General features: G+C 33.1%; 1 protein-coding gene across 1 annotated transcript; it reads right to left on the bottom strand.

Moving 5' to 3' along the window:
* Positions 1-2,359: 2,359 nt before the first annotated feature.
* Positions 2,360-7,258, bottom strand: LOC131595597 (transcription initiation factor IIB). Its single transcript, XM_058867989.1, has 7 exons — positions 6,797-7,258; positions 6,384-6,408; positions 4,192-4,321; positions 3,969-4,099; positions 3,748-3,836; positions 2,841-2,917; positions 2,360-2,600 (listed from the first exon to the last, which is right to left on the bottom strand). The coding sequence occupies exons 1-7, from the start codon at positions 7,147-7,149 to the stop codon at positions 2,467-2,469; spliced, it is 939 nt and encodes a 312-aa protein (XP_058723972.1). The 5' UTR covers positions 7,150-7,258; the 3' UTR covers positions 2,360-2,466.
* Between the last annotated feature and the right edge of the window lie 4,109 nt (positions 7,259-11,367).

Here is an 11,367-nt window from a genome sequence, read left to right as displayed (position 1 = left end):
TTTTAAAAGTATCCCAATGCCGCAAAGGGATAAGAAAAAAGTGTTTGCCCAACATCAAGAAGGAGCAAGAAAGGATATTGAACGTGCATTTGGGGTTCTCCTATCGCGATTTGTAATCATATGTAACCCGACTCGATCTTGGCACTTAGATGCACTCCAACGTATTATGGATACATGTTCATATTACACAACATGATTGTTGAAGATGAATGTTCCACGTATGGTGGAAACTTTGATTTTTCTTATGATCATTTAGGCAATGATACGAAAACATTGTCGAATGATTCTAATATTGATTTTCAAGGGTTCCTATACGTAGAAGATTTGATGTTCGTGACAAACAAATTCATTGACACCTTCAACAAGACTTGATAGAACACATATGACAACATTTTGGAAATAAGAATAACAATAATTAAAAATTATCTTAAATTTATAAATGAGTTGTTTAAATAATTGAAAAGTGCAAAATAATATAAAAAATTAGACGAATCTCATTTAAAGAACTCAAATGGGTATGATAGACGTGGGTGTTTTAAGCAAATCACGTTTTAGTATCAACATAAAAATAAAGTTCGACACACTCAGAAAGAAAGAAAAAGCTCCATTTAATTCATTAAATACAAAAGACAAGACAATTAGACACGAAAACTTTGAGAAGAAATAGAAAGAGTACATAGTACAAATAAGCTATATAAAGGCAAGAGAAAAAACTTGCAAGAAAATGAATCGAAATTCAGAATCATCAAAATAATCGAGCAATACACACTCGAGTGGTGGATGCAGGTAAAGTGGTTTGGGGGCTCTTGCCCCCACAAAGCAAACAAAAAAGTTTTAAAATACATTAATAATTTTTCATTTTTTTTATAAAAACAATTATTGCCACCATAAACTAAATATTTTAAAGAAATAAAAAAAAGTTAAAAAGTATCATTTTGAATTAGTTACTTTTAACTTTTATTTCTTCTTTAACACTAATATTTAAACAAATTACACTCATATATATTTTGAAAAGTAAATATCATCATACATATTACATACTATTTTTAATAATTATGTTTATATAAATAAATATTTTTCTAATTAAAATATTTTATTAAAAGAATATAATTGATTATGTTTATGCATTCACATTTCGAATAAGTGTGTTCGTATAAATGGGTATTTTGTAAAAGTTAAAACATTTTATCAAAAAAATATCCTTAATTATTTTTTATGCATCTACTATGTAAAATTTTTAAATCTGTTAATAATTATATATTATTTTGGATTATTGAGTTTAAATAAATAAATATTTTGGACAAATAAAAAATAATTTAGTTAAAAAAATATTAGGGAATATTTTATGCCCCCACTATGTAAAGTTTCGGAATCCGCCACTATGGATACTACTACTTTGTATAGAGAAGATCCAAGTCCTCAAAAGCCAGTCGGGTCTGAAAATTTGCAAGATGATTTGACTTAATTTGTGATGGGAATGCAACTATCCAATAAGGGTATTACCTAAAATATTGAGGGTTTATGAAAAGAGTAAAAACGGGTATTACCTAAAATATAGAGGGTTTATGAAAAGAAGAGTAAAAAGACTAATTGTGATATTAAAAGTTTTAGGAATGTTGTTTTATTTTATTATAAATTTGTTATGAATAATATCTTATTAATAGCGATATGATTCAATAAGATCTTCTTAAATAAAGAATTTATGAAAATATTTTAAAACTATATAATTCAATAAAAAAATTATTTTTAGAAATATTTATGACTAATATCTTCTTTATAAAGATAAAATTCAATTTTAGTAGAATGTGCAGGTAGAAAGAACTAGAAAGGAACGACCAAGAGAGAGAAGCAATGGGGCTTTGGGAAATTCTTAAATTATCTCATCTGAGGAAAACTTTTAAAGCCCCTCATATTGGTCAATAGAAATAGAGAATACCCACTTACTAAAATCCCATCATTTTAACAATTTTCTTATTTTTATCCAAACAATAGTGTATGGAAAAATCATCTTAAATTCCCTCAAATTATTTTCCTTTTCTAAAAATGTTTCATTCACACTCTAAAAACATTAGCAAGTGTAATGGTGGGGAACCTGATATAATCAGTAGAATGCGCAATGTGGTACAATTGCTTCTTGAATAATGTCTTTTAAATTGATTGCTTGCATTTAACAATTGAACAAACGTATACAACAGAGTAGTTCTGCAACTAATAAATTTTGAAGCATAGTCAGGTTTCTTTTTTTGGTGAACAGAGTATGGTATATTTGTAGTAATATGCAACGAACAGGGAGAACTAGACAATTCAAATCAAGAGGTAAAAACAAAAACACACAGCAAAAGAGAGCTCAATCCATGTTAGTCGAGAATTCATTCATTATATGGTGTGCCTAGCTCAATGTAATTAACAGTTCAGTAAATCCAAACAGATTTAATGACACAGATTGGGATGATTTTTCTCAACAATTCAAGGGCTAGAAAGGTTTTTCAAATCCTCCTCCTTTGCATACCAATTTGGTATTATTTTTGAAACATGGGGATAGAGATCCTTGTAGGAGTTCCTAATAGTTCCTTCTGCAACTCCGGTGGCAATTGATATATCTGTATTAAGACAGCAAATCAGATAAATGTATGAATGAAATAGAATAGGAGTTAGCAGAATTGTGGTATCCATAATTTGGCTTCAGAAAGTCATTCTAAATTTTATAAAATTTCCAGCAGAAGCAATGACATTGATTGAAGAGACTACCTATAAAAAATTTTAAAAAATAATAATTATAGATTTGTCCTCAATGCCTTCAAATATCAAATCTCAACTACCCAGCAAGGAGAGTCACATACCTTTGAGAGGTTTTTTATCATCAGAAAGCTGAGTTATGATGTATATAACTGCAGCAGCAATTGATATAGGACTCCTCCTGACAGATTAAACAAGTTATTAGTATATTGATCATCCACATCAGAAGTGGATGTAGGACATGTCAAATGTGTAAACTATTATAATATATATTTTCTCCATTTTTAAATTGTTACTTTGTAAAAATAAAATAAAATAAAATATATGTTCATGTTTAGTTGTGGTTTTTAAAATTTAATGCAACATTTTATATTATTTTATAAATATCACTCTTAATGATTTATTGCAGACTAAGAAATAAGTAGATTCATGCAATAAATATCACTCTGAATGATCTATTGATTGTTTTAGTATATCTATACAAATTTAAAACCAAAATTAAAAAGAAACGGCAAAAGTAATATATACAAGAATCTATATCGGAGTTATTGAGGTTTTATGATGACTCTTGTTAACAACTCTCCTTAATAACTTTGTATAGTCCTTGAATATTTTTATACTATGTTAATGATCATGCACCCCTGTGAACACACCGTGTTGGATGGCCAATAACTGTGCCATTTTTATACTATGTTAATAATCCCCTGACCACTGTTTGCAGCACGACACGCCGGGTTGGACGGCCCATAACTGTGCCGGGGCGCGGCTATTGACAACTAGAATTTTCCATCTCATACACATGCGATTATGGGCACCTTGAGTGTTCCTACCCTACATGTAGGCACCTTGAGTGTTCCTACCCTACAATTCCACTTCTCAACTGGATGCAACGCATATATTGACCCCAGTGTGTTAATTCTCCAACCAATTTTCCCTCTAAAGACACTAATTTTAAGTTTTAGTTGTAACTACAAAAATATTTACATTAGTATCAAAATAAACCGAATATACCTTATATCAAATTCTTCTGATTTCTTAACAGCTTCCTGAGCAGCCTTAACAGCTTGATTATTCATACCAAGATTTGAACAGAATCTCCTCTAAAGTTTGAGATGAAAATTTGGTTAGTAACATCAAAGAAATCCAGTCAAATTTTAGAAGAGATATCTTCACTAGTAAACCACAACACTTACAAAAGCAAGATATGCTACAAATCAAGAAAGGAAACTCACCATAAAGTCGCCAGCATGTATTGTGCCCATCTCCACAGTCTGACCCTTCTCCAAACCAAGTTGCTTCACTATGTACTCTTTTGCTCGGCCAATTTCCTTCTTTGACGCCCCATTTGCAACAGAGCAAATTTCTATTTGAAATCCATAGGTTCAGGGAAGCTCATTTACATAGGGAAAGATAAACTGTGAAGCATCCAGATGTTAAAAGAATCATAGGATGTACCCTTTACAGTTCGTGGTATGTCTTCTTGTCGGCACGCAATGTAGATACAAGCAGCCAACAAAGCATCTTGATTTCTTCCTCGACTAGACTTTTGGTCTTCAACCCTCTTGTATATCTCATTTGCCCGATCCTTAAAATCAAACCACAAAAGCAACATAAGAATACAAAAAAATACTCTTTACAGAAACACTAAAAAGGCGTCTCGTACAAGTCACTGACTCACTGAATGAAGGTGTTAAGAGTTAAGACTATAAATAAATGAGAACATTTTGTCATATAAGTTAACTGCTATAGAATAACATTCAAAGTAAAATAAAACTTTGGTTTTGATACAAAATTAGTCCCTATAGTTTTTACACATTCGAGTTTAGCTGACTATTTTTCATCTTTACGGGGCTGAGGTGGAAGAGAGTGATAGGTCCCTTTATTTATGGACATTTGGATTTTGGTTGCTAATAATTAAGGTCTTACTGTCTTAGTCCCTATTGTCTATAAAGGTTCCAGCAGATACCACTCATAAATTAATGTACTGGTCTCAAGTAGTAGAAAAATATAGGGACCATTGTACAAAAACAACTCAAATAACTGAAAGAGATAAGGGACCAATGTTGTATCAAAACTTGTAACGTAACATGTTCATTTTACAAAGTAAAATAAGCTAAAGCATCCTAAAGACCAAGTAGTTTATTTATCCTTTTAAGTAATCAAAGTTAGCATGTTGCAGGATTGAGCTTTCGCGGCTTGTCATAGTTATCAATAAGTTGCTAAAAGTAAGCCTTGTCCAAACCAAAAAGGCGTGTCAAAAGTGCCGGTGTGGGATCAGCTCCAGTGAAGGGACAGCGCCTCAACCTGTAAGAGGTGCTAACCTCCATCTGATAGCTTACATAAGAACATTGACTACACTACATATTAATGTCTCTAAGGGATTTCAGAGGTCAAAACATACAAATCACATCGGGAGTGGTAATAAAGTGTTCTAATCAAACAACAATGTAACCAAAGCAAGTAATTCAGCAAAACATCTACATCAAAAGTTAGATACAGAAATCCAACGTTTCATAAAACTTTGCATTTATGTTTGGACTTCCAAGCTTAAGCGCAACTGGCAATTGTCATATATAGGCAGGCAGATAAAACATGCTCTTTAATAAAATCATGACAATAAAATAAGAAATGTGAATCAATGTCCTTATAATAAACAATGCAGTTAGTTTGGATACTACCGTAACTAGCCCTCAAAAACTTACAGACTCACAACTTATGGCAAAGTACATTCATTATGCATGGATTTCTCCAAATAGGAGTACAAAAATAACTGGTTTTATGGTTAAACCCACATCCAAAACCAAAACCATATTAAAAAACCCAGATTCATGTCAAAATGGTTTAAATTGGCTTATTTAAATGAATTTGGATCATATGATATTTTACAACCGGTTATAAAGTGGATGCCCAAATCCTTTTCATGACCAAACACTTTGATAATGCAAAAGGGAATTTCATAGTAAACCAAACAGATTTGAACATACAGGAAAAGGAAGGGAAATTTCAGAAGCTAAAGGGAATTTCAAATTAAAGCAAATTAGTACTCTTTGTTTCTTATATCTCTCTCTTCTAGAAGTTTCGAGCCATGTTTAGCCATATCTCAAAGGAAGGCGTGTTTAACTCCAGTGGATGTCGCTCCGACAGGACAGTTGGAAACAAACACAGCCCACGAAAACAGAAAAAGTTCTGCATGGTGGTTCACTGACAGAGATGGAAACACCAGCAGATATATGCACAAGGCGGCAGCAATGGATCCTCTACACATGATGGAGGTAGATCGCAGTTCTATATCCAAATATACACGTGCGACGGATGCATCAGCGAAACCTACGTGCAAGATCGCAGGTTTTTGTGTTTTTGCATTTTTTTTCTGGTAGTTTTAAATACTGGTTTAAATTTTGTTACCGGTTTTGACAATTTGGTTTTAAATCCAAGCAATTCATATGTGGATATGAATTGGACATCAATAGATTCAGACAAACTCGGCATGTTATTTATTAGAATGCAATGCAATTTCACTAATCAAACAATTAGGTCTAATTATTATGAGCACAAAAAAGTGAACTAAAAACAAAAGCCATTTTGTCACATTTATCTGAAACAATAGTGAAGAAAGAGAGTCTGCCCTGAATGAGAATATGTGATACCTTGATAGTTGCAACAAGTCCCAACCTGAAAATTTTCAACAACATCCGCTAAGTTGCCAATCATTTCAATCAATAGAAAATCAATTCACATAAAAAATTTAATGCAAGTCATCTACAATGATATTTCAGTATATGATGATACATACTTGGTGTGTGTTTGTTTCTGAAGTGAAGAATAATGATTTGGAGTGAATTCATTACTTAAAATTGATTCCGACTATACGTGAGTTGAAGGTAAAGTGATTAAATTCTAGCAAAATTGAGTTAAACAACAAATTTCTGTGTAATAATCACGTAAAGGCTCAAAAGCATAATCAATTTTATTCAAGAGCGAAATACAAAGCAAGAAGCCAAATATTGAGTTCTTTAGATAAAAAGAAACAAAAAAGAATAGTGAGGAAACCCTAGCGGACCTTTCGGACATGGTGGCAATAGTTTTGAAAGCAAGAATAAGTCCGCGGTCAGGGTTAGAGCCACGATTCTGCCAGCGACCGAGAGAAGAAGAGAGGAACTCGCCGGAAGAGCCGTTAGGTTTGGCGATGACGGTGGAGAGACCGCCGTCGGTTAGGAGAGGATTCGATGGACCTCCAACACGCACGGGGTCGTTATCGTTGGACTCGTTGGCGAAGGTACGCCACTCGGAAGTTTCATCGATGGAGTGGGATTCGAGTACGAGACCGCACTCCGAGCATACGGTGTCGCCGGCGGAGTGATCGAAAACTACCTCCGTCTCTCGCTTGCAATCGCTGCAAAAGGCGTCCGACATTTTCTACTTTGAAAGAGAGAGAGAGGGGTTGTTAGAGAGAGAGAGGGGGAAAAGCGGTTTTTAGAGAGAGACTGGGATTAGCGTTTGACTGTTTAGGAGAGTCATGCAATTTTAATTTGACTGAGTTATTAGATCTTTCGGAGAATCTGTATCTCGCTAACCTTTTATTTTCTTTAGGGTTTTTTCGGACCGATTTGGTTCCGTTTTGAGAGAATTCGATATTCAAATCAATTAAAATTATATAGATTGGTTTATATTGAAATTGCACATTTTCATTATAAAGTCTAAACTGAGCCGAATCAAAAAATAAAAGGTTGGTTTGAATTGGATTGATCAGGTAGATTAAAAAATAAAAAATTATTTGAAAAAAATAGTTTATTTACGAGAAATAATTTTTTACAACAATATAAAAAATATAGTATTAACAGTGTTTAATTGTAAAAATTAAACTAGCAATTTTTCCGTATTAAATTATCTAACATAAAGGATTTTAAATATATAATTAGTTACTTGAGTTAGAATGATAATGAATGTGTTTCATAGCTTTATGCTCAATTACCACGATACACTAACAATTTTCTAATAAGAAATTAAACTAACATAACTTGTTCATATACGAGATTTCACTTTTTTCTTGTTGAAATTGAATGTTTGGTAGTAATTTTCATGATAATTAATTATGGTTGGTTTGGGTTTGCACGTAGAAAATTGAAAATCTGATGTCCGACTCAATTAACAATGGATTCATTAGTTTGGTTCAGATCTTGCCCGAACTGAAAAAATATTCAACCCAAATACTAAGATTTGGTTCGAATTCTGATTTGGTTCGGATTTACCCGAATCAATGAGCACCCCTAATTTCTTTTAATTTGTTAGAACCGCGGATTTCATAAACTTATTATGAGAAAAGGGGGGTGATGCGCTTTCGACCAATGACATTCATATATCTCATTAAATTATTATTAATATATTATTATTATTATTATTATTATTATTATTATACTTTTATTATTATTAGTATATATTTACAATAAATTTCACAGAAGAATATTAATTTAGAAAGGATCAGATTGAAATATAACAAGTGTGAGGCATTCATTAAAATGGAGCGCGAACAATAAAGAAATAGATAATAAAGTTGAACCAGATGTTGACAATATGTTAGAGTTTATAATGCCGTTTTACAAGTTGTTGAGGAAAGAAGTACGATTCGAATGGATTCCAGAGTGCGAGCAAGCATTTGCATCCTTAAAGATGTCCTTGTTGACCCCACCAGTTTTATCACGACCAGTTGTTGGGAAAGTTTTATTCCTTTATTTTTTTCGTCTCGACTTAGGTATTTAGTGACGTCCTCATAAGAGAAGTGAATCTCGCTAAAGTCTAGTGTATTTTATCTCTAAGGTCTTAGTCGCGCCCAATATGCGTTACAAGAAGATAGAGAAGGTAGTATTGGTGCTCATTACCACATCTAAAAAATTATGGTGGTACTTTCTAGCACATGTCATTGTTGTCTGCACCGATCTGTCATTGAAGTAGGTATTGACCAAATTTAGTCGGACGATTAACCAAATGGTATGTCGAAATGTCTGGATTCGACATCTTTTTCAAACTAAGAAAAGCCTTAAAGGCATAAATGTTTGTAGATTTCATAACGAAAATGACTCTGAGAACATCATAACCAACTCATACTTGGATCGTGTTCATAAACAGCTCATCTAACAGTCGAGCAAGTAAGGTTGACCTAATATTTGAGAATGAAGTTGGCTTGGTGATTGAAGTGCCCCTACATTTTGAATTCTCTACCACCAATAACTAGAGGTGGCAAAATGGGTTCGGCCTGTTGGACAATGCCCGTTTTGCCCGCACTTTAGTGCGAGGCGGGCCAAGGATTTAAACCCTCACCCTCTAATGTGCCCGCCCTATAACACTCTTCTAAACCCTAAGAAAACTTTCGCGAATAAATAATAAATATTCAATTACAAATCACCGACAAGGGCGTCACATCTTCATGTAAACCATCATAATAAGACATCATGTTCCGTAACACGGGTTTTCAAAAACTGAAACATTTATCTTGTTGAAAATATCATCAAGAACTTCAAACATCGCAGCGGAAATTATAGTCTCAAAAATATCTTTATTTAATACTTCAAATAAAAATATTATCACACTTCAAAATTCATAAGTCATTCTTATTATATCTTAAAACAAAATAAAGCATCTCAATACATCATGCCAACAAAGAACATATAGTTTGAATTCAAACGATCCCAACCCCGATGTTACATATCAGAGAAAGACCCTCTTTATTGAAATAAATCAACTAAAAGACTTCATAAATCTATCCACGAGCTTTTGCGTCTATTCCTGATTACCTGCAAGTTACCCACGTATCGGGGTAACATTTCCAAGCAAAATGGTGAGAAATCACAATCATTATAAAAGATGCAAGGAATAAGTATAGTAGGTACAATACGATTCTCATGTGATCCACACAGCATCGCATATCACATATCATACCAATATCAACTCTATTACCTCATCATTATATTATTAAATTATTCACCTCAATTTAAAACAACATTCAATTCACAATACAAACACAAACATCACTTGAAATCACAACTTCATCAATCTGTTCGCTTATATCATCAAATATGCAATGTCACATATAATGAAATGTATCAACATAGACTCATGCATGTGGTACCAATACTTCACTGATGACTTAATCATCTTTCTCCAAAGATCCCCACCAATAGAATCGATTCCCGCTTGGAACCAGATTACTTCACAAATTACACTCAATCCACACTATAGGATTGAGCCATCATTGGACCAATGTCCTATAAATATCACTATACAGAAGTCCTATCAACATATGCTATGAATGCATGATGCGCAACAACACAAGAAATCAAGACCACGGCTAGTCAAAACGCATCATCATTCATATACTCATCATAACATCATCACATACTTCACAATACCTCATATTCTGTCGTAACAACATCAAACACTTCATACAACATCAAACACATCTTAATACTACATAATATCATTATAGTAACGTCAAACACTTCATAACACAATGCAATATGAACGTACAAGACTAATTTCATACAAAAGACATAAGCTTTATAAAATAATCATTTACCGTGTTCAAAATTATTTTTATAGTATAGAAAATGTTTTTAGCTTTTCGTAGGTTTAAACGACGCGTCAAATAGACACCCGAGTCAAAAGTTTTGAATCTTAAAGTTTACGAAAAATGTTATCAAATAGTAAGCAATTGATTGCACTCAAACATCAATCAATTGCACCCTGTACTAGAGGCCAAATTTCACAATTTTCACACAGTGTAATCAATTGCACCATCACAGCAATCGATTGCTTACTGAAATAGAAGTAAATATTCACCAAAATTTGACAGTGCAATCGATTGCTCATGCACTGCAATAGATTGCACCTTATAAAAAATAGTTTTACGAATTCTGAAAAGTAGCAGTACGAAAAACACTTTGTCCCAATTTCAAAAACTCAAACTTCATGAAATATTGCAAAATCAAACCTCAAATTATCATTGCTATTAACATATATCAATATCATCATGTTCATAACATCAAATTCACCATATTTATCATATTATCATCGACAATCACAAACCGCAAACACAAAACCCACGATTACCTAAACCGTATACCAATTATAATAACCATGATAACCCCCTTACCTCGAATCTCCTAGCAATTTGATCTCCTTCAAGCTCTACGGGATGAATTCCTTTTTTCTTCTCTATGTGTCCTAGCCGCTTCTCCCTTTTCTCCCAAAACTTCACGATCGTACAAAATAAATATTTATTTCTCTTTCTTCTCCTTTTACTTAGTTAACCTAGGACCCTTTCTATGATCTTCCTGTTAGACGCTGGCCTGAGGATCTAGAGGGGGGGTGAATAGATCTCACAGAGTTTTTCGGGATTATTTCGAACTAAAGCGAAAGCGGTTCTAAATCGACTTGCGTCTATTCCGGACCGTTATTGCAAGGGTCGTATATGTGACAAAACCACAAGATAATTGAGATTAACGATGAAGTGATATGTTATCGAATCAATACGTTTCACAGCTGAAAATTAATTAACTTCTAAATTGACAAACTTTGGTTTGCAATGCAGTAATAATGGAATAAGCAAAAAGACAAACACTTGGTGATAATGTTCAA

Source organism: Vicia villosa, linkage group LG4 (assembly GCF_029867415.1).
Source record: "Vicia villosa cultivar HV-30 ecotype Madison, WI linkage group LG4, Vvil1.0, whole genome shotgun sequence".
NCBI lineage: Eukaryota > Viridiplantae > Streptophyta > Magnoliopsida > Fabales > Fabaceae > Vicia > Vicia villosa.
The sequence above is the reverse complement of the archived record's forward strand: the minus strand, read 5'-3'. Positions and strand labels throughout refer to the sequence as shown.